General features: G+C 43.6%; 1 protein-coding gene across 6 annotated transcripts in view; it reads left to right on the top strand.

The window, feature by feature from the left end:
- The first annotated feature begins 5,723 nt into the window (after positions 1 to 5,723).
- The window catches only part of Fbxw11 (F-box and WD repeat domain containing 11), a 98,933-nt gene continuing 76,917 nt past the window's right edge, over positions 5,724 to 27,739 (top strand). For 2 of the 6 annotated variants that reach the window (XM_060363880.1, XM_021635622.2), the window contains exons 1-2: positions 5,771 to 5,911; positions 15,604 to 15,760. Coding sequence is in view for 4 of the 6 variants with exons in the window: in XM_021635623.2 (XP_021491298.1) it covers positions 5,867 to 5,911 (45 nt within the window). In the remaining 2 variants the exon portion in view is untranslated. Of the gene's footprint in view, positions 5,912 to 15,603; positions 15,761 to 27,739 lie in introns of all 6 variants that reach the window. The other 4 variants (XM_021635623.2, XM_021635619.2, XM_021635621.2 and 1 more) reach the window with 2 other exon arrangements.

The raw sequence follows: 27,739 nt of genomic DNA, 5'->3' as shown, positions 1-27,739 counted from the left end.
GATTTGAATGCATGTATACCTGTGCACCAGAAGAGGGCACTGGGTTCCTTGGACCTTGAGTTACAATTATAATTGGTCATGTGGGTGCTGGGAGTTGAACCTGGGTCTTCTGGAAGAACAGCCTGTGCTCTCAACTGCTGAGCCATCTTTCAAGCACCTGGTGTCAGTTCATTGGGATGTGATCTTGGCGTGGTGTGTTGGCTGGCCTCAAGCTCCCAGGCTCCTGCAGTCTTCCTGCCTCTGCTTTCCAGACAGCTTAACTCTTGGTGTGTACCACCATGTCCAGCATTAAGTTTCTTTTAGCCTTGGTTTGGTCTTGCTCTGATGCTGCCGACAGCAAAGCATTAGAAACCATGGAGCGTGGAGGTATGTTTTTGTTGTTGTTTTTTCTTTTCTGTCTCTTTTTCGTTTTCTTGGTGGTGAGAATTAGGCCAACAACCTCGTACCTTAATTACTAAGGCTTTTAAGCAAGTATCTGTTGTATAGCAGGGACCATCACCTTGCTAACCATCACCTAAATGGTTTACCAGTTCCTTCCGTACCCTCTTTTTGTTTCCTGTTTTTTTATTGTACTCAAAGAGCATGTGTGCAGGCTCCCTAACAGCTTCTTGGGGCCATGTGACCAAGTACTGGCCAATGAACGATGACAGCAAGGGTGCATTTCTGAGATACGGTAGTTACTGGCTAGTGAGCCACCTCTGTATGTCACCTCCCTGTAATACCAGAGACCATGTTTTCTGGATTGTGCATCATTCAGATCAAGGTTAGCTTACTGCTACCAGATTCATATGAACAAGATTTATTTATCAGTGGGATGCTTTAGCTATGGAAACTTAGAATCACATCAGCTTGCCTAGGACATTAAGACGTTTTTCTGAATTCTGTTCCTCTATGTTTCTGCTTAGGACAGGACACAAAAATGATCTGTGAGCAGGACTGGGGGCACGGGAGGGAAGGGCTGGTCCTATGTTGCTCATGTACACTATTAGTGATCTGCTGGATCTGCGGTCCCACACCTTCCTTTAAGCTTTTTTCTGCTTCTTTGATTCCTGGGCCTGAGTGAGTATCTGGCTCTTTGACAAGGCCCCTGGGATAGAACAGATGCCCACCAACGGCAAGACACGATGACCCAGTGTGCCACTGCCCATCATCTCCCCTTCTTGATGACTCCCCCCGGAGACCCAGCTCGTATTGTGAAGCAACAGCTTCACTAAGAGCACTTGCTGGGCCAGACAATGACACCAAGGCAGTTCCTTGTTTAAAAAGCTCCTCAATACACTCTTGTTGCTTCTGATTCACTGATTTTTTTTTTTCTTTTTCTTTGTTTATTCCATTTAAAATGTTATTGGGGCCAAGCAGTGTTGACACACACCTTTAATCCCAGCACTCAGAAGGCAGAGGAAGGCAGATCTCTGAGTTTGAGGCCAGCCTGGTCTACAGAGTAAGTTTCAGGACAGCCAAGACTACATAGAGAAACACTGTCTCAACAAACCAAACCAAACTAAACCAAACCAAGTAAAATGCTATTGCGGCAAGAGAAATACCTTAGCAGTTAGGAACACTTGCTGTTCTTGTAGAGAAACTGGCTTTAGTTCTCAGCATCTGTGTGGTGGCTCACAACCAACTGTAACTCCAGTTCGAGGGGAGCTGATGCCCTCTTCTGGCCTCCTGGGCACCAGGCATGAACAGATGAAGCAGGCATACATACATGCAGACAAAATACTCATAAAATAATTAGTGTTTATTTGTGCGTGGGTCCCTGTGTGCCATGATGCGCATATGGAAGTTGCAGGAGTCAGTTCTCTCCTTTATCATGTAGATCCTGGGGACTGAAATCAGGGATGGTGGCAAATGGCTTTACCCACTGAGGCCATCTTAATGGCCCCTATTCCCCCTGCCCCGCCCTAGGCAAAGTCTTGTGTAGCTGTGGGTGGGCCTTGAACTTACACTGTAGCTGAGGGTGTGCAGCATGGCTTTAAGGTTCTTCTGTCTCCCTAGTGCTGGGTTATGGGCATGTACTGTTATGCCAAGCTTCGGACTGAGTTCTGACTAGTGCTGCGCCTCTGGCCTCCACAGGCCCCTGCACTTGGATGCACACTGACAAATACTCACACACATAACTCACTCGTCAGCCAGATTAGGTACTATCTTTGTCACAGTCATCTTTCTTCTTCCCGAATTCTATAGATAAATGGAGAAAGATACACAATCTTATCATATGGGTAAAATAAGAGTATTAATCTTTTAATCTGTCTTACCAATACTCTTTGCTAATGGTCTCAAAAGATATTAGTTGGAAATGAACCGAATCAAAATCTTATTCTGTATGATCACGTTTTATTGGAATTTAGAGAATTGACCATGGATCAAAATACACTATTTTAAAATGCCTTCCTATGAACACCTTCCATAGGAGTCACAGGAAAGGAACAGGGCTGGGAGGATGGCTCAGTGGGTAAGAGTGCTTGCTGCATAGTAAAGTGAGAGGACCTGAGTTTAAGTCTCCCTAAAACTAAGGGAGAGCAAGAGAGGAAAACACCTGACATCTTCCCCTGGCCTCTGTGTGTGTGCGGCACACACCTGTACATGTGACTATAATACACATGATAGATAAACGAAAATACACAAAAAAGAGAAAGACATAAATTCTATCAAGACTGTGTTATTTCGATTGAAAGTGATCTCAGGGAGGCTACTGCTTTAGATGAGCTGGCCTGCTCGCCCCGCAGCTACCTGTACTCATGTAACATCGACTTTGGAACAGCTTGGAAATAACAAATATGACCGCGTATAGTCTCTAAGGGTCAGGAATTCAGGAGTCGGGCAAGTTCAGTTAAAATCTGCTGAAGGAATACAAGTTGGGGCTGGAAAGCTGGTAACTTACTGAGGAGCCACTGAGCTAATCATTTCAGCTAAGAGCGGCATTGATATTGAGAAAGGGGGGAGGAGGAGAAAGGGAAAGAGGGAGAGAGGAAGAGAAAACAAACACGTGGGACAGTCAAACATATGTGCCAGTCACACACACAAAGGGAGAGAGAACACACGTCAGACAGACAGACAGACAGACAGACACACACACACATGCACACACAGAGTGGGTTGGAATGAACACATGAGAGACAGTCTATAGGAGAATTGCTGCTTGGGTCACCAAAGCCAAAAGGAGAAGAGGTACACCAGAGGCAGGGACAGGAGCCCCTTCATTCTGCTGTGCGCATGCCCTCCGCTGAAGAGGTAAAGCAGAGCCCAGGTCCTCCAGCGTTTCAAAGGATGGCAAGGAAGGGGGGGGCTTGCAGCCGACTGCCAACAGGCACCCATACAGGTTACTGCAGCTAAACGAATGTTTGACTCCGGAATGTGACGCTAGACCCCTTGGTGGTTAGCCTTACGCTGTGTGATAGGTGCACCTTCTGCCTTGGTAGTGTGAGCTATGCACTTCAGGTGTCTATGGGGCCTCAGTGCCAATGCTGAGGGCTGTGGATCTGCACCAGCATCTTCGTTGTCAGCATGCCTTGCGGACCTTGGCCCAGAGCTTGACGCTGTGGGGAGAAACTGCCTGAAGACTTTCTGCCTTTATGATTAGATCTGATGACCAAATGGCAGCAAGCCTGAAGCGATAAGGATACCTGCACACCCAGGTTCTTGTCAAAAAGGTCAGAGCAAGGAGGTCAGAGCAAGGAGGTGAGCCTCGGCTCAGCTTATATAAGACTTCTGTCAAAAACATGAATTTTTAATCTCTTTGAGCTTTCGGAATTCAAGCCAATAATGTTAGTTTTCTTTTTTCTTTTCAAGAGGCATATATGATTTTAATTAAAGGACTGAAACTTTCATATTTTCTGATGCCAGGGGTTGCAAACTCGTATCTATACTCGTATCTAAAGGAATTTAGCATTCAAATGAGAAGTATGCAGATTGCTATGATGAAAATGTCCCACCAAAGCACTGGATGAAATGGAATCCCCATTGTGAGGGTTAAGAGGTATTTGGGTCATGAGGGCTTTTATTCTCATAAATTATTTAACCCCTTCATAGATTAATGGGCTAATAAGGGAGTTACTTGGCTATGGAAAGGAGCTTTCTTTGATTAGCTTGCTTTGTCTTGCCATGTGATGACCACTGCCTGCCATAAACCCTTAGAAGGCCCTCACCAATGCCAAGTAGATGCTGGCACCATGCTCTTGCCATGAACTAAATCAGTATCTTTTCTTTCTTTCTTTTTTTTTTAAGATGGTTTTTCACAGCAACTCATTCTGCCTCTGCCTCCTGAGTGCTGGGATTAAAGGCATGTGCCACCACATCATGTGTGTAACAATTTTGAAAACAATGAAGATGTCATCTACTTCACTGGGGCAGAGACTCGAAGAACACCTGAGAAGCAGGAAAACAGTCTCTGCCATTGGGAAGGGCCTGGAACAATCAGCCAGGCCCTCGAGATATTTGATAATAGCCAGAGACTTACAGCCAGGCCTCTAAAACACGAACAATGCACAGACTATCAACCTTAGACAAAGCCATTCTGTGGTCTTATCTTATGGATCAAGACAAAAACAAGACCATTCCATAATCATTTGTGAACACAGATAAAACATGAACATTGTCCAAGCCACACACACACACAGCTACAAGACAAAACACTTGAATCTGACTAACACGAGGGGCCGTCACCAATTCATACATTAGTTTCAATCTGATACAACTTTCCATTGATAAGACCGAGGTGTCCAATCTTATCACCCCACTTCCTGACAGTACCTGCTCCACAGCCTCTTCAAATCCTTTTCTACCTTATCTATGGTCTCTTTACTGAGACGTCCATGATTCATCATGATCATGTTCTCTTCTGCTAGAAATAAACCCACCTCGACCAACTACCAGCGTGTTCCTGGGGGATTTTGGTTCGAGGGTACTGACAGACTTGAAGGTCACAGCACAGTTCACTGGAAGTATCTGGACGTTTATCTTCATAGTATCTCCAATTCTTAATGTCTGCTGTCTTTCCATTAGAATTACGAGTCACGAGAACAGGGATCTCACCTGTCATGTTCGAAGTTGACTCCCAGTGCTTAGGTTAGTACTTAGTAGAAGTTGAATGCTTAAAAAGAAATGTTCTTCAGAATAAACAGCTTCTCATGGCTCAGCTCCTCCCACAGATGCTACACTGATCTCCATACACCTGCTTCCCAACTCAGTCTCCAAAGTCTTCCTCTTGAGATGTCCATCTTCCCTCGGCTGTGTCCTTGGGCCTCGCGGGCTCCCTTCCACATTTCCAAGCGCACCTGAGACTCACCCGTCTCATCCACTTGTCCCTACCAAACGCAATACACACAGAGTGGGCTCCGCAGACATCCACTGCGCATGTGCGGAAATCAGTCGCACCGCAAAGATCTCAGACAAGTGAGGAGTTGCCTCGGAGTTTCCGTCCGGGTCCGGGCAGCCCCAGGCTGCCAGGAAGTCAGGAACGACCAGCCGGAAAAACACCTCGCGCGCGGGGATTTCTGGGACAAGTAGTTGCGGCGCTCGCGAGGCCCTACCCCGAGTAAGCCCTAGATTCTCCAGGTCTGCAACTTCCACTCCCAGCCCTGCGCTCCCCTGGGCGCAGCGTTCAGGGGCGGGCCCTTGGCGTAGTGGGCCGGGCAGCTTCTTTCTCCCACAAGGCCGCGCGGGTCGCGGCGGCTGCCGGGAGTAGTAGTTCCCGCTGTACGTCCTGCGTCCGCTGAGGGGGAGGGCGGAGCTGCCGGCGGCCCGGGCGGGCTGGCAGCTAGAGTGGGTGCGAGAGCTGCCTCCACCGCCGCCGCTGCCACCGCCTCCTCCGCCCGGGCCGTTCGCTGCTGTGCGGGGAGAGCGAGGCGGGGCCGCCGGGGCCGCCATGGAGCCCGACTCGGTGATTGAAGACAAGACCATCGAGCTTATGGTGAGTGCGGCCCGCTGGCTCTCCGTTCTTCCGGCCGGCCGGCGGCCTGGGGGCCTGCCCACCTCGGCGTCCGCGCCAGGCCGGCCCTCGCTCCCCGCCGCCCGGGCCCGGCCGGCCCCCTGCTATGGCTCGTTGCTGACGCCTCGCGCTCTTGGGCCGGCCCGGCCTCCGCTCCCCGCGCCCCCCCCCCCCGCCTTCGCCGGGCTCCGGCCAGTCTGGGTGCCCCTGCCTCGCTCCTCCCGGAGCCTCTGCTCACTCTCGCCTTGCCATCGCTCTCTCTTTTTTAGAAGGGAATTTTATTTCCCTTCCCTCAATTCCTCGGGCCAGGACTGCCTCGCGCTTCCCGGCTGCGCTCGAGCCGAGGGTGATGGTGGTGGGAGTCCGAGACCAGTTGGGGCCGCTTCGGCCTCCGTAACCTAGGCGCGGGGGGGTGGGGTGGGTGGGGGTGGGGCTGGGTCTCAGAACCCTCTCCCCAAGCTACGGCTGTTTGGATGCCCGGATAGGCCCCTCAGGGCTGGGATGTTGGGGGTGCCCTCCAGTCTGAGGCTGTGCGGGATAAGGGCCCTCTTTTCCGGGCTCCTGTGGTGTCAGGCTTCTTGGACAAAGGGTTTCCTACCCTGCCCTGAAGGATGTTTGTATAGCAAGGCCCTAGGTACTCTGAATTCCATCCCCCAGGAAAGGGAAACCATAACTTTATCATCTGGGAAATGAGAGGGGAGGGGGAAGAGGTCGCCCTCATCACTGCCACCGCTCTTCTTTAAATAATAATAATAAAAGGTGGGGGGGAATCCTTGACCCACGGAGAAGTAGCGATCCCTTTACTGTTAAGAAACCATTAGTAGACAGGCTGGTCAGGTCTCCCCGGGCACTCTTGACACGTTTTTGACCTCAGATTTGGTGCTAGGGTTTTTGGAATCAGGACCATGAGTGAGTGGCTGGGAAAGTGAAGAATTTGCTTATTGGTGGAAGAAATAAAATATGGCTGGTATCACCTGCCAGTGTGAACGTGAGGCAAATCTAACTGGGCCCAGGAGAGTTGGGAGGAAATCAGCTTCTGCAAATGGACAGACAAAGGGCTTCTTCCTGTAAAAACCTTGACAGTTTCTTTGTATCTGTGCTAATACAGTAACAACCAGTATCTGCTCCACAGTATCGAGGAAAGGTGAAAGATCTACTGAACTTCGCAAAGCGTTTTCCTCCAGTGTGAAGTACTTATTGAGTCAGTGATTCCACTGGGTAGGGTTGGTGACATCAGAGCCACTTCCCCCATTTAATGCTATAAATAATAAATGGTGATACTGAAAGTCTGTTGGATAGCCTCATGGTTTCTGCGGATGATGTTATCCAGGGAGTTGAGGTAAACGTTTTAAAATGGAAGTATAGTAGTATAAAATAAATACGGAGGTAGTTTTACGTCTGCTAGCCAATGCCCAACTGTGCGGAACTGGACTTACTGAAAATTAGGGGCAAAAAAACCTTCTGGTAGTTTCTGGTGTGTGTGTGTGCGCGTGCGCGCGTGTTTTCAAAGGGATTCTGTCATTTCAGGTACTGAGGAATTTTTCTTTTTCACCATCAAGTTTTTGGTTATAATAGTTTGGGAAACTGTTAGAGTGGGTTATTTTGACAAACTGTCTTTAAAAAATTGCTATTTATGTATTATTGTGAATGAGCATATGCACCACAAAGGGCATATGGAGGTCAGAGGACAGTTCTGTAGAGTCACTTCTCTACTGCCTTTACATGGGTTCTGGGAACTGAATTCATGTCAGGATTGTATGGTCAGCTGCCTTTGGCTGAGCCATCTTGTTCTATATTGGCAAACTGTCTTCATACATGCTCCCATCTTCTTAAAGATAAACAATGTATCTGCTTTCATTGTGACCAGTGCTTCATCACGTGAAACAACCAAAATGTCTTCATTTTTCAAAAGCGTTGGAAGAAATAGTGTAACTAACCCCAGGCCTGGCCTTCTGGTATATGACTAAAGAAAGACTCTGGCCCACATTTACTGGTTTTCCAAGCTTATAACTAAAAGAAGTTTTGGTTTGAGTGCTGGGGTGCACCTCAGCGGTAGAGGACATGCTTAGTTAGTTAGCATCTATGACGCTCTGGCTGGTGGTTTACACTTTGTGTGGCAATATTTGCTGTTCAGCTGAAGAGATGTCACCCAGTGAAGACGTAAGTTGGGATTTAATGTAGGATTCTTAGAAATGTAATAATAGTAAATGTGGTAGGCAGAGTGGTACACGTCTTTAATCCTAGTACTTGGGAAGCAGAGACAGGTGCCGCGCTGTGAGTTTGAGGCTGGCTTGTTTTACAAAGTGAGTTCCAGGACAGCCAGAGCCACACAGAAAAACCCCGTCTCAAAAACACCCAACCAAACAACACCACCAAACCAAAACAACAACAAAATTGTAGTGACTAGGCCTGAATTGCTAGATCTGATTTACTGTGTATATGCATATGTCATGTTACTTGAGTCATTTATAAACTCTGTAGCTACAGTTTTTCCAAATTGTTGATGCTTGTTTTTCATTATGATTGGTTTCATTTATAATCAACATACTTACACATTTTAAAGTATTACTTTGAGAAGCACTTTGCATTTGTTGTGAAATACCAAAAGTGGAGACTACACCTATAGTTTATTATAGTACAAGTACTCTTCTCTCTCCTTTCTTTCCTCTTTCTTTACTCCCTCTTCTTACTCCTCTCCCTCTCTCTTCTGAATTTTCTCCAATTCCCTATCCTCTTCTAAGGTCTCATGTAGCCCAGGATGGCCTGGAACTTTGTAGCTGAAGTTGGCCTTGAACTCCTAGATATTTTCCAAGTGCTGGAATTATGGGTTCATAGCACTGTCCTCGGCAAGGTGGTAAATGAACTCTTGATAGAGACAGTGAATTTATAGTTGCTGATAGTGAATAATTTAATTGCCATGCGGCTTTCATGGCTTTATACTGGCCCAGTGCTGGGCCAGCTTTATGGACCTGTTTTCTAAACTTCTTTGTAACCAACAACTTTATTATGAGTGAGATAGAACAGCAGTGATCCATTTTGGGAATATTTAGAGTTCATCGTGTTGATGCCTGGTCTGGTGGATTTCACTGGAAAGAATGCAAGCTGTATTATGCATCATATTGAGTTGGGAGCATGAGGTGATATACAGGCATTCCTTAGGAAGCACTCACAAGAGCTGCAGATTGACGGATGGCTAATTCCTCCCATGAAAAGATAGCAAAATGCTTCTAGCACTGTAAGGACACAGGCCAACAGGGAAAGGTGTTAGCCACCAAGCCTGACTACCTAAATTTTATTTTCTAGGACTCACGTAGAGGAACAATAGAAGAAATCTTTGGAATGGAACACCCGCCACCCTAGTATGCACTCAAAAATAAATAAATAAATGTAATGTTAAAGAAGTTTAAGTGGGAGTAGTAGCGCATGCCTTTAATTCCAGCACTCAAGGAGGCAGAAGCAGCCGGATTGAGGCCAGCCTGGTCTACAAAGTGAATCCAGGATGGCCAAAGCTACAAAGAGAAACGCTGTCTCGAAAAAAAAAAAAAAACACCAAAAAGTTTAAGGATGACAATTCTACCTCATGGATGTGAACAAAACTTGCATAGTTACACTTCTGTTGAGTTATTAGCTGTTGAAAGATCCCCCTCTGCTAAGAGACCTTAAGTCAGTCATTTCCTTTTTGTTTTTATCCTTTAAGTGGATGAAGTAATAAGGCTGAAATATAGTGGTCCTTATTAAGAAGGTGCAATATAAATGCTATTTTTAGAGCCATTGAAGTATAGACAGGCTGCAAAACTAAGGAGATGAAAGAAACAAGGTAAATTATTGTTTGTTTTTTCTCTTCTTTTTGGTTCAGTTTTTTCCCTCCTCCTTTCCTGTCTTTGGCTTAGTGAGGCAAGTCAGATTGTGTAGTGAGTCCGTCAAGAAATTGGATGTCTGCAGCCGTCTCCTCATTGCTCTCTGGCGGCTGCTAACTCACCAAATGTGCATAAATAGATGCGGGTTTCAGCAGGGCCCAAATGAAATAAACCACATGTGTTTATAGACTTTTTGACCTGTTTAAAGAGGCCGTGGCTCAGATATATAATCTATCTGCCTGAGAATTTGTAGTAGGCTGAATGCCCTTCAGACTTGACAAGGATGGATCTGACCAACATACTCACTAGGCCATTGACACAGATTCCTAGACCCACACATATGTGTGCTGTGGGAGCTGTGAGTTCTAGAACTTTCTAAGCACACTGGGATCCTGGGGAGGAAGCTTTTCCAGGCTTGCTTCTCATTCTTCTTCCAATCTAGTTCCCTCCTGCCACTTCCTTTTCCTCTCTGAAATCTGCCTTTCTTTGCTCTTTCTTCCCCCTTTCTTCTTTTCTATACTCCAGCTGTGTCCAGTTGGGGACACAGTCCCGCATATGTTCACATTGTTTCTATTGTCAGCAGTGGTATAAACTGCCTTGAGTTCATTTATTGAAGACTGCCGTTTACCAAAGGTGTCCATCCTTGAGCAGCCTCTGGCCAAGTTGGCCTAGGTCATGTCAGCAATCTCTTCTACTTACGCCGATAAACCTCTGTAAGCCCAGGAAATGTAATAGAGGCCACTTCTTTGATGTCAGTTTGCATGGTGGTGGTAGATAATCTTACTTATTTGCACAGCACTACCTCTGTGGAACAACTCCTAAATGAATCCCAACATTTGACTTATCTAGTGGTTCTTAGCAGAGTCTGTGCTTATGCTGTAGTTACCTGTTTGTGTGCCCCGCTAAATGAGAAGGCCTTCTCGGGGAGGACAGGCCACCTTCTCTTGCTCTGGCCACAGCGCCTTCACAAGCAGTGTGCTTTTACAATAGCTGTTTATTTAGTGGTGGACTACTCTCTGTGTCTTAGCCATCTTCATGTCTGGGGAATTTCACCTGTTCCTAATTCTCATCGTCTTAACTTTAGGGAGACTTAACATTGATTACAGGAATGCAGTTGTGTCTAAACACCTGTGCCAGAAGCTGCAGCCAGTGACCTTATTCCTGCTTCACACGTGCAAGTGTGTGGTGCTCAGTGGCTATTCAATGTTAGCGTTTTGTTTTGCTTTGCTCTGCTTTGCTTTTCTCTTTTTTTGTATTTTTGAATCAGGGTTTCTCTGTGTAGCCTTGGCTGTCCTGGAATTCGCTCTCTAGATGGCCAGGCTGGCCTGAAACTCACAGAGATCCACCTGCCTCTGCCTTCCAAGAGCTAGGATTAAAGTCGGGTATCACCACCAGCTGAGGTTTATTTTTTAAAAATACCATGATACCTTTTTTAGATTTTCTTTTGATAACTTTAACACAAAGGTGTATATAGAAGAAAAAGACTGGTGGGGAAAATGTGTTGCACACATGACAAGCATAGACATTTAATCTCATATGCAGACCTACATATATACCGTATAGAGCATCGATTAGCCAAGAATTGAGGAAGCTACTTTCCCTTTATATCTGTGGGTGAGACGAGTTGGAAAGCTGCAAGAGTTTCCTGACTTTAGAAATTAGAAAGTGGGATGTAAAAAGCAGAATATACATAGGTTGTAGGGAAAACACCTAATTTTCCATCTTTACACTTGCTGTATGACCTTAAAGGAAGCCTAATAAGGCAGCTGAGCTGTACACATAAAGAAACCAGGATATTCTGACTTATTGGGAAGGTTTCAAGAGACATGAATTATTGGGAAGGTTTCAAGAGACATGTATGTGAAAGGGCTTTACAGAGGGACAGCCTTATGAACTGTACCTAAAAGTGCAGGGACCCTTTTTAATTTTAATATTTGAGAGCATTGCCAAGGTGTCCAGGCTGTGTCAGCTTCCTGAGTGCTAGGATTACAGACAAGGCTGATGCTCTGTTTGTTTGTTTTGAGACAGGGTTTTTTTGTGTAGCCTTGGCTGTCCTGGACTTTCTTTGTAGACTGTGTTGGTCTCGAACTCACAGCGATCTGCTTGCCTCTAGCTCCCTGAGTGCTGGGATTAAAGGTGTGCACTCCTGGCTTGATGCTTAAAACAAACAAACAAACATTTTTTTAATTGTGTATTCATATGCTTGAAGCGTGTATTTGTGTGTGTATGTGTATGTTTGTGTGTTGTGAGTGTCATGGGTGGTCATGTGGAAGTCACAGGACAAATTGTGGAGTCATTTCTCTGTCCACATTTTGTGGGTTCCAGGAACTGACCTTGCATTGCTGGGTTTACATGACAGTCTTGTTTACCAATGGAGCCATCTTGCAAACCCAACTTTTTAATTTTTTTATTTAGAAAATGTTTTTAAAAGTGCTGTAAAAATTTTGAGATGGATATCATTTCATAACCCAGGTTAGCTTTGAACTCACTAGCTCAGGCTGACCTCAAACTCACTGTCTTCCTGCCTCAACCTTCCCAGTTGCTAGGATAGGTGTGTGCCACTGTGACAGGCCTTTGGGGACCTGCATTTTGTTTAAAAAAAAAAAAAGAAAAAAGAAAAAAGAAATCAGGACAGATGGTGTGGAAAAGTTAACTTCTTTCCTTATGAGTTGTACATGTGTTTATTTGTAAAGCTATTTGCATGTGTATGCATTTATTTTAGAGGTCTAACACTCAGTTGCTTTTAGCCCATAGTTATAGTGAGTCATTCTCTGAGGGAAATGATACATTTCACAGTATCCACAGTGGTTTGGAAAATATTGGATGTACCATGATGTTTAGTGGGAACTATCAGTCTGATCAGACCTTTGCAGCTACAGAGAGAGCCCCTACCTCCTCCCCAGCCCTGTGTTGGGTAGAAAGACACTGTGAATTAGTGTGTGAGAGCAGTGAATATTCTGATTAGTTTCATTGGTTTAGGGTGTTCTGTGAAATGAAGATTTTTGATTCCTGGCAAAGCTGGTGATTTTGACCACTAATTGAATAAGCCATGTTTCATTTCAGGTTGAATTGTTGACAATGGGGGAAAACCTGTTGGTCAAGAAGGAACTCCCCCCTGTTAAGTTTCTGCTTGATCACGATTGCTTAACCGGAAGCCTGTCTTTGTAGGCAAATGAGAGACAGACTAGGAGGACCTGACAATCCAGTTGGGTGTCTAACCTTGGCCTTACTGTTTTAATAAATGTTAACTTTTGTGTAGAGGTTTGTGATGTCAGCAGGAAGATTGTTTAGAAAATTCTCTCTCATGGTTAGGCAACATAAAGGCCTTCACAGGCCGGAGTGCATCGGGGTAGAAATTGGGACATTTACAAGAAAAATGGAGGGAAAAAAGAAAAATTCCTGCTTGTGAGTAGAGAATTTTGTAAATACAGTGAATGCGGGAACTGGTCTCCAGTAGAAGGACCCTGCTCTCCAGAAGGGAAGGCCAAGTGCGGGCCCTACATAACCTGTTCACTTTTTAAGAAGTTAAGCTGAGAACCTTTAGCTACTTTAAGAACTGATACTACTTGGGAGGCAGAGGCTGGTGGATCTCTATAAGTTCAAGACCAGCCTGGTCTACAGAGTAAGTTCCAGGACAGCCAGGTCTACACAGAAAAAACTGTCTTGAAAAACCAAAACAAACAAAAAAAGAACTGATAATAAAATATACTTGTATACTTTGGTTGTTTTTGAAGAGACAGAACTCAGTCCTCACTCTCTTAGCCTCCGTGTGTTAATCTTCTGCAAAGCTTGCCACCAGTTAGGCATTGGTGAGATACTTCTTTGAAGGAAGGGTGAAAAATTAACTCACCAGGACAGGGAAAGGCCAGAGGATTTAGTAGGGTGAGAAACGAGTTGTCTGATAAGTGGTTGTTTGGTGTGTTCTGTCCTGCAGTTTGGACGTAAGTTGAAGTTTGAGAAAGCAGAGTATATTCTTTTAGCAGCTAGCTGCTAGCATAGTTGACCGGATACTTTTGTCACACTTGGATTTCTAGTTTAATTAATTAAGACAGGTTTCATGTGTCCTAGGCTGGCTTTGAATTTGCTGTGTAGCCACAGATGCCCTTGAACTTCCACAGATCCTCTTGCTTCCACCTCCAGAGTGCTGGGCTTAGAAGGATATGCACCTGGTTAATGCAGTGCCAGGAACAGACCCTGGGACTTTGAATTCTAGGCAAGCCCTCTGCCAACTGAGCCACATTCTCGCCTCAGTGACATCGGCCAGTGAGGAACAGCTTGATTTTTTTTCTTTTTGTGTGGTACTTTGTTGCATGCTTTCTTCAAGTTGTGAGGATTGTGGTGTTTGCCTCTGGTCACTGTGGTAGTTACAGACCGGCCACTCAGTGCCCAGAGTGTGAAAGTCAGCACACCTGTCCTCGTCACCTGTGGACTGTTGCTGCATCTGAGAAGACACTTGAGTTGAGATGGGAACTTAGTTTGCTGCTGACACAGAAGAGGACTCAACACCCCTTTAGGATACGCTTTGCTGTGACACTAATGTTTGGGACCTTGGAAGCGCATAGCTCATTGGTAACGCGGTGCCTTTTAGTGCGGAATAATCGGTGTAGCTTGCTCTTTTTGTCACCAGGCTGAAGTTCTCACCCTTCTGTATTTTTGTAGTTCTCATTAACTTTGGGCCTTTTGAAAGAATTTGTTTTTCTGTCCCGAGAATAATGGGTTTTTCTGACCCTTGTACTTAGGAGGCAGCTGTGCTTTGTGAAAATGGCATGCATAGGCTTTACCTCCTGTAGATGGGGGACTTGAGAATTAAATATGGGTTCGTTTTCGCTCTCTCTCAACAGGGTTTCTCTGTGTAGCTTTGGCTGTTCTGGAGCTCATTCTGTAGACCAGGCTAGCCTGAGCTCGGAGATCAGCTGCCTCTGCCTCTGAGTGCTGGGATTAAAGGTGTGCCCCTCCACCACCTGTCTTAAATATGGGTCATTGATGGACAAGGCCTGGCACATCAGCAGCCAGAGGCATTGACTACTGCAGGAGCACTTTGTTAGTAGTGTGACAAGTACGCTCAGTCTTCATGTTCTCTGGTCATTCGTCCTGGTTAGTGGCTCTTCTCTTTTTGTTATAGTCTGTTGGAATTTGCAGTCTAATGGGAAAACTCATACAGCAGAAAAATAATGTTAGTAAAATTGGTATTTACTGTAGTGTTTATAGGTGTCGTTTTGTGAATTATTGATCAGTGATCTTTATTGTTTCTTTGTTTTCTTAGTTAGCTGTTGCAGGGTATTGGCCTTTATTGAACTGTGAGCTCACACTTACATTGTTGTGTGTAAGAATGTTCTGTATTCCCCTTGAATGAACATCAAGGATTTGAGTGATATATGTAGGTTTCATGTCTCTTCAGCAGCAAACCAGATGGTTTCTTTGCTAGGTAGTATGTCAATAAATCCTGGGAGATATTTGAACCCTCACTTATTTTCATTTTGGCTGGCAGATTGCTTTTGTAAAGGTGGATGAGCTGTCCTAGAAACCTGACAGGAAGTTCATTGTGTTGAATGATTAGGGACAGTTTATGTGGATGGTTGAGTGAATTTTTAGTTGCTCTCATTTGTAGATTGTATAACTATTAATATTAGCTGTATTTCATTACTTGTTCATGTAGACTCCTCTCAATGCCGAGTGAGGAGTACTGTCTCAGGCCCTTCATGTCCAAGGTCTGTGCCTAAGATCCACTATTCCATTGGCCCTTCTTTCATTCTTGGTGGCTGTTGTTTGCCGCTGGTGCCATGGTGGGTGTATGGATTGCTCTCTGTCTTTCAACAGTTACCGAAGTGCATGTTTGGGATTTTGTTGAAGAAAGCTGGATACAGTAAACGGAAAGAATCTTGGAAGATGCTTGACTGCTGTCTTTTCTCAGACTAGTCTGAAGGGAGTACCCCATTCATTCAGTGGTGGATCTGAAGTGCAAAATGCTTCCCAGGTAAGCATTGCCCTGCGTTCCTTTGTTTTGTGGAACTCACCTCACTGAAAGAAACTTTAAAAAACAACAACAACAAACAAACAACTTTTCAAAGGTGGATATTGTGGCTCACCTGTAATCCAGGTACTTGGGAGGGCAAGGCAGGAGGATTGCTATAGGTTGGAGGCTAGCCTGGGCTACAGAGTGAGGCTGTGTTTCAAACAACAGCAAACTTTTTTCCCCCATTGCTAGGAAAGACACAGGATATGCTAGAAAGACTGATTGCATATTTGTGCTTAGTGTTGTGTGTATGTGAGTCCCTGAAGGGGCTGTGGCACAATTACCAGGAAAAACTGTGTAAATGTAAGATGTACAGTTATGGGCTTAAATATTGTCTAGTCAGAATCTCAACAGAGAATGTTGTAAACAGGGATTTTGGGGGCTCTGAGGGGATAGCTTCTAAAACAAGTGGCCATTTTGAGACGTTTTCTTGAGTGATTAATTGCTGATACTAGGCTAGATTTTGTTATTGTTGTTTGTTTTCCAAGACAGGGTTTCTCTGCGTAGCCTTGGCTGTCCTGGACTCATGGAGTGCTCACGCACGGGCACGTGTGTTTGTGTGTGTGTGTGTGTGTGTGTGTGTGTGTGTGTATGTATGTGTTAAGGTGTATTGAGATGATCATGGTGTCTGTTTCAAGGGTGAGAGTTGCACACGGAGGCCAGGTTGGTAAGGAGTGACTTTCTCTTTCTCCTTTTTTTTTTTTTTTTTAACTTATTTTTATTTTATGTGCATGGTGTCTACCCACATGTCTTTGTGATATGGCATGTCTCTGTGCAGGTATCAGATCCCATGGAGTTACAGAAAGTTGTAAGGTGCCGTATGGGTGTTGGGAATTGGACCTGGGTCCTCTGGAAGAACAGCCAGTGTTCTTAATGGCTAAGCTATCCCTCCAGCCCTGAGTGTCTTTCTCAATAGCTCTTATACCTTATTTTTGAGACAGGGTCTCCTAATGAACCCGAACTCACTGGTTTCGCTACACTGTCCGGGAGACCAGTGCTCAGATAATGGGTGTGTCTGTCACCTCAGCCTTTGAGGTGATTTTTATTTATTTATTGTTGTTGTTGTTGTTTTAATTTCTGTGGGTGAGGATCAAATCAGGTTCCCATGCTTGTGTAGCAAGCACTTTATTGACTGAGACTCCCTAACCCTCACAGTGGGTTTTCTCTCGAGGAACACATGCTAGCTCCCTTTTGGACATGATATTTGTCCTAGTCAGGGTTACTATTGCTATGATGAAACATCATGATCAAAAGCAATTTGCTTTTACATCACTGTTCATCACTGAAGGAAATCAGGACAGGGACTCAAACAGGGTAGGAGCTGGTGCGGAGGCCATGGAAGGGTGCTGCCTACTGACTTGCTCCTCATGGCTTGTTCAACCTGCTTCATTTTAGAACCCAGGACCACCAGCCCAGGGTGGTCCCACTTACGATGGGGGCCAGGCCCATTGCCATCAATCACTAATTAGGGAAATACCCTATTGGCTTGCCTACAGCCCTATGTTATGGAGTCATTTTCTCAGTGGAAGCTCCCTCCTGTCTAGTGACTGTAACTTGGGTCAGGTTGACATAAAACTAGCAACCCAGTATTTTGGTAATTTCTGGTGTTCTGCTTGCTTTGTGAAAATTCAGTAGATCTTTAGTCAGTTCTTCAGGTGAATGTGAAAGTAATTAAGGAGCATAAGAGAGGCACACTACATTGAAATGCAGTGTGCTATATACAGGGAACTCCAGTGAATTCAAACCTGTATCTTTTCCATTCCTTCTCAGTATTTATTGCTTTACTTAAATAGCTTACAGCTCAAATGCATACACTTCTTTTGACCTGTCATCCAACAGCCTCACAGGACAGACATTGTCAAGTAATTCTTAAAAACACAATTTTTTTCATTATTTAACATTCCTTCTAGATTATCTACACCCTATACTGTTTGAAAACTTTGTTATAGACTGCCATTCTGACTTGTTTGAATTGGATTTCTTTGAATTTGCTAATATACCACCTTAAGAGCTCTGGGTGTTAGTTGTAGTAGAAGGAAGATCAGATAATAGTTACTGGACGCTTATTCTCTATGAAGCTTAGTCTAGGAACTCTTTAGATATGAACTCATATGTTCTTCCAATAACCTGGTAAGGTAAGAGCCCTTGGTTCTTCATTGCTGAGGGAACCAGTGGATAGAGTGGTTAAATAATTTGCTCGAGAGCAGAGATGACAAAAATTTGTCCAATACCGAATACAGTTTTCTTACTTTTAGAAGTTATTGAAGCAGGTGGGGCAGCTCATGAGCCTGTAATCCCAGTATTGGGAGGCTGGCTGTGAGTTGCCAGGCCAGCCTGGGCTGTAGAGTGTGTCTCAAAAAACCCAAGAGGAAACAGCTGTTGAGTGTCTCTGCTCTTGAAAAAGGCTACCTCTCAGGTTCCATCAGCCATGCAGGCTCTCAGTCTTTCTAAGCAAACCACAGTAGTGTGAGTTTGAGATAATTTTTCAGAACTGTATGGTAACCCTTATGCCATGATCAAGATGTTTGAAATCTGGGCTGTTGATTATGGCAGTCGTCAGCAGTTGTCAAAGTGTTTGCCTTCTGCTTTTTGTTTTTGAGACTGAGTCTTGTCTCGTAGCCCTGCCTACATTGAGCTTTGTAGTCCTCTGGAGTGCTAGAATTACAGGTGTGTGTCAGTGTATTGGTGTATGTGACAATTTTGAAATGTAACTAAATTTATATTTCAATAGCCACATGTCATTTTAGAATTTGTTATCATCCAAGGCAATGCCTTTAACATCCTCAGAAATCTGATCTAGTTCAGTGTGCTCAAAGTGTGCCTTTATCCTACGGATGGGCTAACATCAGTGGCTTTACAATACCGTAAGACCAGAAACTAATTTATAAGTTTACAGTGATTTTGTATGTTTTGACATGATTAGTATATATTTTTCTTTCCTCTTTTGAGACTGGGTCTCATGTAGCTCTCAGGCTGGCCTTGAACTTACAGTATAGCTGAGGATAGCCTTGAACTTGTGATGTTTCCGCATCTACCTGGGAGTCTGAGAATTATCGGCATCTACAAGTATACTGTTTTATTTGATGGTGAGCATCAAACCTAGGGCTTTTGTGCATGCTAGGCAAGCACTCTACCAACTGAGCTACAACACCAGCCCAAGCATTCTCTTAGAAAAAGATTTGCTAGGTACTAATTTATATGCTAATTTAATTCAGAGGGACCTGCAGACTCCACCTCGAATGACTATAACATTCTCTTTCTGTAGGTAAACTTTGCCTAGCACAGTGGTTCTCAGCCTGTGGATGGCAACCCCTTTGGGTGATTGAACAGCTTTTCACAGGGCTCACGTGCCAAATATCCTGCATATTGGATATATATGATGATGTATAACAGTAGCAAAATTTCAATTATGAAGTAGCAATGAAAATATTTATGGTTGGGGATCACCATATCATGAGGAATTGTATTAAAGGGTCCCAGCAACAGGAAAGTTGAGAACCATTGGCCTAGCAGATCATATCATGGATTCAGTCTTCAGTCTCTTAAGTACGATATCTGCAGGATGGGTAGAAAGAAGCTTTTTTGGTTTTGTTTTGTTTCCTGTGGAGTGGATAGATTTCTTGATGACAAAACCTCACTTTCCGAATACTTTTCTAATTAAGGCATTCAGTGTTTTGAGTTTTCCTCTGTTTTCCCTTTCTTTTGTTTTTGGCTTTGAGGTAGGGTTTTGTATGTGGCCCTTCTTTACTCTCCTCACTGCAGAATTTCTAGCTGCGTGCCACCACACCTGCTTCAGAGTAACTAGGTCACTTAGCATATTCAGCCTGAGTGACTTAGAAATCTGAGAAGTCCTTGTTTCTTCCTCTTCTTTTTCTTTCTTTTTGCATGTGTATGTGCTAAGCATTCATGTGTATATGCATGCTTGTATGTGTGTGTAAATGTGTTTATGTGCATGTGTGTTCGTGCAGAGCCCAGCAGTCTTTCTCCATTTTTCTCCACTTTATTTACTTGAGTTCTCATCGCAGTGAGTTTCACTGAATCCAAAACTCATGGATTGGTTAGTGTAGTTAGCCAGCTTGCTCCATCTTTACCTCCCTAGCCTTGGGAGGCCACACCAAGGGTCTCCTGAATCCTTGTGCTGGGATTCAGACTTCCTTCCTCCAGCTTGTAGGACAAGAGCTTCGCCCTCCCCCACTAAGCCATCTCCCCAGCTCTGGCCCCTGATTTTGCATCAAGTTACTTTGTCACTGCTGTGACCCATTTTCTGTCCACTTTCCACTCTTAAGGAGATAGTTGACTTACTAAGCTTATATAACTCGGTCATATAGTATGCTGTAAATAGGAACATACTCAGAGGACCACATACTCAGTGGTACATTCTCCCTGCATTACAGCATGCTGTTCAGTGGAGCTTGTTTTCAGCCTGCCTACTGTGTCATTACTTTCATTTTGCTGTTTTCTTTCTGTTCTTGAAGTAGAAAAGGTAACAGCGAATTGGTATTTCAGGGAGTTAGCTTGACAAGTGAATGCAGGATACAGAAACTGAAGACTGAGATCCATTGGGCTCAGTGAACAGTAGTAAAAGTGAGCTAGAGTGCTTAAAGGAGGGCCAACTTGGGTGCTGTGGGTTTGTGAAAGTTGTAGGTGGTGGACCTACAGAGTTTAGGGGTTGGTTTTAGTAGGAGAATTGAGGAATAATATCATGAGTTTTATATTTTTTTCTTTTGCCTTGAACCCTTGGTTAGATGTTTGCTTTCTTCCTTAGGATGGGTTATACTATAATAGAACATGAGATTTGGGGGGAAGAAAGGATGAGTTTATGTTGGGTGAGATTAATAATGAATTTGAAGCTGGGTGTGGTGGCGCATGCCTGTGATGCCAGCACTCTGGGAGCAAGAGGCAGGCGGATCTCCGAGTTCAAGGCCAGCCTCAGTCTATAAAGTGAGTCCAGGAAAGCCGAGGCTACACAGAGAAACCTTGTCTAGACAAAAAAAAAAAAAAAAAAAGATTTTGATTCACCCATAGATGAAAAATCTAAGGGTAGAGGTATCTATATGTAACATTAGTCTGACCTGATCAAATAGGGAAACTTGGGAGCCTTTGCCTTCATGTAGCTGACTTTTTAGGTAGAATTACGAGGTCACTCGAACACTGACGGTGTCTGGGAGTGGCAGCATACGGGCTGGGCTGGGATGTTGGCCAGGAGGTGTGGTTGCACGTCTCTCCCCCTGATTTCCCAGCAGCCCGCCAGTTCCTGCTTCCAGTGCACAGATGAGATCAGTGCACTTAGTTTCCATTTCTCTCACTCCAGTCAGTAGAGGCGCCGTTTTGAAAGAGTGTTTTCAAAAAGTCACTGTGCTCACTGTACGTCCTTATTCATTCACACAATGTGAATTCTACATCTGGTTCCTAAAACAAGAGGAAGCTAACCTGACAAAGACAGCAGAGAGATCTGCCCTCCTAGCCAGCCTCAATTTTGAATGTGTCTCACCTACCCCTGGGGAGTGAAACTGCAGTATTTTAAAGTCATTTTAAATATCACAACATGAAGCCTAAATACAAGTCAGCTATTTTACCTATGTGTCAGTTAAAGAAACAGCTGTTCCATTGCTGGAGTCAAAATTAGCTGTGTTGGGATAATTGAGATGCTGTGTTTGTTGGTCTCTAGTGAAGCACTTCCTTCAGGGAGTTAATTTTGAGACAGTCTCCCTGCGTAGTTCAGGCTTACCTCAGATTCCCCATTAAGTGGTTGTTCTTGGCCTTCTTAACCATTTAATACAGTTCCTCATGTTGTGGCGACCCTACCCATAAAAGGTTTTGTTGCCACTTCATAACCATGATTTGGCAACAGTAATAAATTCTAATGTAAAGGGCTGGAGAGATGGCTCAGTGGTTAAGAACACTGACTGTTCTTCCAGAGGTCCTGAATTCAATTCCCAACAACCACATGGTGGCTCATAACCATCTATGATAAGATTCTGGTGGGCAGGGACACACGCAGGCAGAATGCTATATAAATTATAAATAAATAATTTAAAAAAATTGTGATGTAAATATCTGATGTGCAGGATATCTGATGCAACACCATAGGGGTTTCAACCCGCAAGTTGAGAACCACTGCCTTAGGGGATTAAAAAAAAAAGAGAGAGATTTATTTATTTTTATTTTATGTGTATGGGTGTTTTGCTTTTATGTATGTGTACCACATGTGTGCAGTGCCCAAAGAGGCCAGAAGAGGAGTTAGAGGTGTGGGACTTGGGAACTAGATCTGGGTGAGAGCATCAAGTCCTCCTAACTGCTGAGTTAGCTCTTCATGCCCTCCTTAAGGGACTTTTAACACAATTCTTTTTTACTACATGCTATTTCTACCTTGAACCCTTAAGACTGTCAGAGATGGCCATCAGTACTTGCCACATTTTAAAGTAAATTATATGTATGTGTGGTATGAGCCATAAGGTACACAATGCAAAAGAAAGTGCAAGACTCTTTGCACTCACACATAACCTTCTATATATGCACCTGTAATCTTTATTATTACTAACGCTTTATTATTGTTGTTATTGGTTTGAGATGAGGGTCTCATTATACAGTCCTGGCTAGTTTAGAACTTGCTGTGTAGACCAGGTTGGCCTTGAATACACAGAGATCTGCCTGCCTTTTGCCTCCCGAGTACCAGAATTAAAGGCATGCTCTATCATGCATGGCCTGAACCTTATTTTTTTAAAAATCATTTTGTTTAATATTACTTTATGTGTATGAGTGTTTTGTTTGTTTGTTTGCCTGCATGCATATCTGTGTACCATACACACATGCCTGGTAATTGAAGCCAGAAGAGGGCGTTGGATCCCCTGCAACTGTAGTTACAGACAATTGTCAGCCGCTATGTGGGTGCTGGGAATTGAATCCAGACCCCTGTGTTCTTAACCACCTTGCCATTTGTCCATCCTTTGAATCTTACCTATTTTAATGTGAAATATGATGTGATCATCTTACCTATGAATTCCCAAAGGGCCCTTGTTTTTTGAGGGGTACTTTTTAAAAATGCAAGCTGATTTATCGTATAAATAGGCTGTAATTTGTGTGACTAGCCTGAACTGATGGATGGTATGTGGATCATTTCAGTCTAACTATAACGTATAGTGCTATAAAAAATAATTTTGTATATACGCCATTTCACATATAAAGTACTATATCTTCAGGGCAGATTCCAAGGAGGAGGTGGTCTAGGTAGGTACTTTGAAAGATCTGGCTCTGGGCTGGGGGTTTGTCTCAGTGGCTTGTGTAACATGTGCAAGGTCTTGAGTTTGATCCTCAGTATTGTATCTTGTACAAGCTTTGCCTCAGTCTGCACTTATTTCCTGATTCTCTAGTGGTGTTAAGTGGACTTTAAACTGGAAGTTTTAAAAATCATTGTCCTCTCTGTCCAGTCCCTAAGCCCAGGGCCTTCTGCTTGCTGGGTAGTTAGTTCTAGCATTGAACTAAATCCCTTGATCTTACATGAAAATAGCATATGTACATAGAGCTGGTAGTCAAACAGGTGGAAGGAAGCATTCTTTTCACCTGGACTCAGCAATCATCTGAGCCGCCTTGTCAGAGGTGTTCTCTGTGTTATTTCTCTTCCTTTTATTTTCCTCCCTAGTTCTCCCTTCTCTCTTACCCTGATACAGATCTTTTTGTTGTTGTTGCAAAAAAAATTTGAAAGTCAGTTGCAAACGTTTTGATATTATTGCCCCTAAATTTGTATTTAGTTGTCTCTCTATTGTCTTAATTTAGAATAAGCTATGTATCTTTACTTCTTTTCCCCACTGACTTCTTGGAAGAGCCCAGTTTGCTTAGTTGCCTTATACATGTGCAATGATGTGCAACATTCCACATTCATTTGAATATTTCCTCATGGTGTCATTTAACTTAGCTTCTTTAGCTTCTATTTCCTGTATACTGGAGCTTTGGTGAGCTGCATCCAAGCTAAGCTTTTTGGTAGGAATGCTTCATCATAGGAGAAATGCCCCTCACACCGAATCGCATCATGAGGCATTAGTACTACATTGTTCCTTGGTGAAAGTGGCAGCCAGATCTCTAAAATAATTGCAGTTTTCCCCTCTGCTCTTGGCAAGGTTGTCTGCAGGGCACTGTTTGACACCTTATAACAGTCTTCTTATAGCTCCTCACCTAGAGACTCGCAGCTTTTCAACCCTGAAGTCTTTTATTACAGTAGGGTTACAAAATTGTGCTCTAGTTGTCATTCTTCTGTTTATTAGCTAGTGTTCACAGAGATAGCCTGATTCTCCACCTTTTTATCTGTGCCACTGTACTCTCGTGGGCTTTTGTTTATTCGGTGAGTTAACAGTCAATTACCATCCTTACTGATTCTCAGTGTCCCAGATTTGGCTAGCGAGAGCCCCTTCTAGTAGCTCCCACTTTCTTTTGCTGTAGCCCCACCAGTCTTTGTGGGATCAGATTGTCTCAGAGCTATGTTGTCTGACACTGGCTTTTATGGGGCTATTTCTAGAAGCTATTTGTTGTCACTGTTTGTAGACCATGGAGGTAGACAGGACTAGGAAATATGTTTAAAAGGAGCCCTGAGTTCATCTTATTTCTGATTCAAATTTAACATTACAATTTCCCCCCTCTGCGCTTGATAATCTCGCTACTGAGAAATTTAAGGGATCTTGCTAACGTAATGGCCATCAAATTGAGGTGCACATTGTTACGTAAGTAGGTAAGTAGTTTATTCATTTGTTATTGGGCATGTCCTCTTTGGTATTATGAGGAATATAGAATAGAATCAGATGTATATGTTGCTTCAGTGGTTTGCATTCTCATGGAGAACTGAATCTGTTTGTTTCAGGAGTTAGAACAAAGGCAGTTTCTTAAGGGATGTTTTATTTGTTTTGTGTGTGAATATTTATATGTGTGGTATATATACATATGTATGTGTGCTCAGGAGGCCTAAGAAAGGTGTTGGGTGTCTTTATGTATACTCTCTGCTGTGCCTCCTTAAGACAGGGTCTCTCAATGGGCCTGGAGCCTGTGCCTTTTGGGCTAGGCTATGCTGTGATTAAAAGCACATGCAGGACACACCAAGATTTTACGTGGTTGCTGGAATGTGAAGTCCCAGCTTTATGCTTACACAGTAAGACTGAGCCATCCCTCCAGCTCCATAAAGCACATTTTAAAAGCTGTTCTTTGAGGCTTGCAGTAAAGTAGACATGGACATAGATGTACTGGGACAGAGGCCTGCCATAGCAAAGATAATCAGGGGACAATGCCTAAAAGGCTTTCTATCTTTTTTTTTTTTAATATTTCTTTATTTTTAGATTTTATGTGTGTGGGTGTTTGCACGAATGAGTGTGCATCACATGTGTGCCTGGTGCCCATTGAAGGTCAGAAAAAGGCTTCAGATTTCCTGGAACTGGAGTTACAGGTGGTTGTGAACCACCATGTGGGTGCTGGGAACTGAACCCTGGTCCTCTGAGCAGCAGCTGCTCTTAAAACACTGACATGTTTCTCCACCTCCGTTAATTTTTCAACATGTGTGCATGAGTGCAGGTGTCTGCTGTCTCTCATGTTTTTATGAGACACAGCCTAGCTATGTAGCCTGGGCTGGCCTTGAACATACGACAGTCTTCTGTCTTGTCCTCCCGGAGGGGTGTGATTATAGGTATGTGTCATCCATGCCTGGCAAAGGGTGTGTGATTTCTGTGAGGAGGGATGAGTAAGTAGCTCCATGAATTGCTTAGGTAGGTTAGCTTGAATGAAGCAACTGAGGTATATGAATTTGGAAAGGTAGATTATAAATAAATCTTAGGTCACAAGTTACAGACTAGTTTACATATAGACAGGAGTCCTACAGACAGTTTTTGATCTGCATAGATTTTTAAGGATTGGGACCTTGTATGTTAAAGCATCCATTTCTGGTTTTGTGTGAAGACAGGAGTGTGGTGGTTACAGGCCTTTTGAACTAGAACTTGTGCTTTCTTGCCCACCCTTGCCCATCATGCCCTCTTCATGTTACCTGCTGGTGCACTTGAGCTTGTGGTTATTGCATAGACAGAGGATGAGTGCAGTAGATGTGGATTACGGAAATTTGAGCAGCATCTGTGCTTTACAAAGATTATTCTGGCAGCCAGTTTGGAGGCTGCATTGAAACGAGAAATTGGAGCAGTTAATAGACTGTTGCATTATTCTAGGGAAGAAATGACAAGCTAGTAACAGATGGTGGAAGAGGAGGAAATGAGTCATTTTAGATATAGAATGGATAGAGTGTACTTGTGGATGTGAGCATGGTGTGCCTATGGATTGACAAAAGAGTATAATTCTTATGTAAAAAGAAAAAGCCGTAGTCTTCCTGTGTGAGTGTGGAAGGTCACGTCCACCATGTGTCTGGAACCAGAGAACAACCCCCAGAGGTCGTTCTCTCTGCTTCCTTAAGGCAGAGTCAGGCTGGTTGTCCGGCCTTTCTCTGCCTCCCATCTCACCGTAGGAGAGATGGGATTAAATTACACTGTAGATAGCCAAACTTTTTTTTTTTTTTTAACGTGGTTTCTAGGATTGAACTCAGGTCCTTTGGGGTCAAGTGCTTCTTACCGACTGAGCCAGACCTGTAAGTTCTTAAAACTTTAAAACACAAAGTCCTGGGGTTGAAGATTTAGCTCACTAGTAGTGCCAGCTCTTGCCTAAATGGTCAGGGCTCTGAATTGGGTTCTTAGTACTTCAAACAAAAGGAAAACAGATTAAAAATGCTTTTTACAGCTAAGATACTTATATTCACTAACGACATTTCTTGAAATTGGCTGCTATTCAGGACGTGATAAAGATCACTTCTACCCTATCTCAAAAAAACAAAACAAAACAAAAAACCCTCAAAGAGTTACCACTGTCAGCCAACTCCTCCAAAGGTATAGGATTTCTAGGTTAGCTTTGTCTCTTTCAGTCATACGTTCATGTAACTCTGCCCATGATTATGTTTATGAAGTTCTCCTATTTTGCCCCTCTGCATTTTCTGTTTTTAGTTCATTGCTCTTTTTATTAGGTCGCTTGAACAGTTGAATACTTGGCTGCTGTTGATAATTAATGGAATTGCCTCCAATTTTTGGTTAGTCGTGTGGATAATACTTCTGAATAGACAGAATCCCATTTTTCTGTTGGGTATACAGCTCTGAGATAGAAAAGTTGGATTGTGGGTGGGCATAGGGAACTTAGATAAGACAATTGAGATAAAAGAGTCGGGCTTTGGGTGAGCGTAGGGAACTTAGACAGCTCAGGTGTCCTCTGAGTGGATTGCAGGTACTAGTACAGTTTAAGCTTCAATCGCTAAGGTAGGGTTCCAGTGTAATCCATCACCTGGTGGCTCTCCAGTCCTTGTCAGTCAGCTTAATAGGTGTGTGCTGGTATTTTTACTGTAGCTTTTATTTGCTTTTTGTTTAATTAACTTAGTAGAGTTGATGTTCAGTTAAATGCACTACTTATTTTAAGTGTAGTGTTTGAATTTCCAGAAATACATATGCTCATACAACCACCTCCATAATCAACATATGGTTCATTTCTGTGCTTTCAAAAAACTTCCTCACTTCCCTTTGCAGTCATCAACCTTCTCCCATCCCAATCCCCAGTGTCCTGCTTTCTGTAACTGTTGGTTAGTTCAATGTGTTCTGGAATTTCACAGTTAAAGTCATTGTATACACTGTGTACTCTGTTATGTTTGGTTTGTTGTGCTCAGCATAGCTTTAAGACTCAATCCTTTAAAAAGAGATTTTGAGTGTTTGTGTGTTTGATCTTTTGTGTGAATATATGCATACGTACAAGTGTGTACCTGGAGGCCAGAAAGAGGGAGTTTGATCTCAGCATTGGAGTTATAGACATGTGTGGGTTACCTAGTTTTTTATGTGGGTGCTGGAATTAGAACAGTGGTCCTTAGGATTTTGCAGCATATTTCCCTGC

The sequence above is a fragment of the Meriones unguiculatus genome, chromosome 11 (genome assembly GCF_030254825.1).
Source record: "Meriones unguiculatus strain TT.TT164.6M chromosome 11, Bangor_MerUng_6.1, whole genome shotgun sequence".
Lineage (NCBI taxonomy): Eukaryota > Metazoa > Chordata > Mammalia > Rodentia > Muridae > Meriones > Meriones unguiculatus.
The sequence above is the reverse complement of the archived record's forward strand: the minus strand, read 5'-3'. Positions and strand labels throughout refer to the sequence as shown.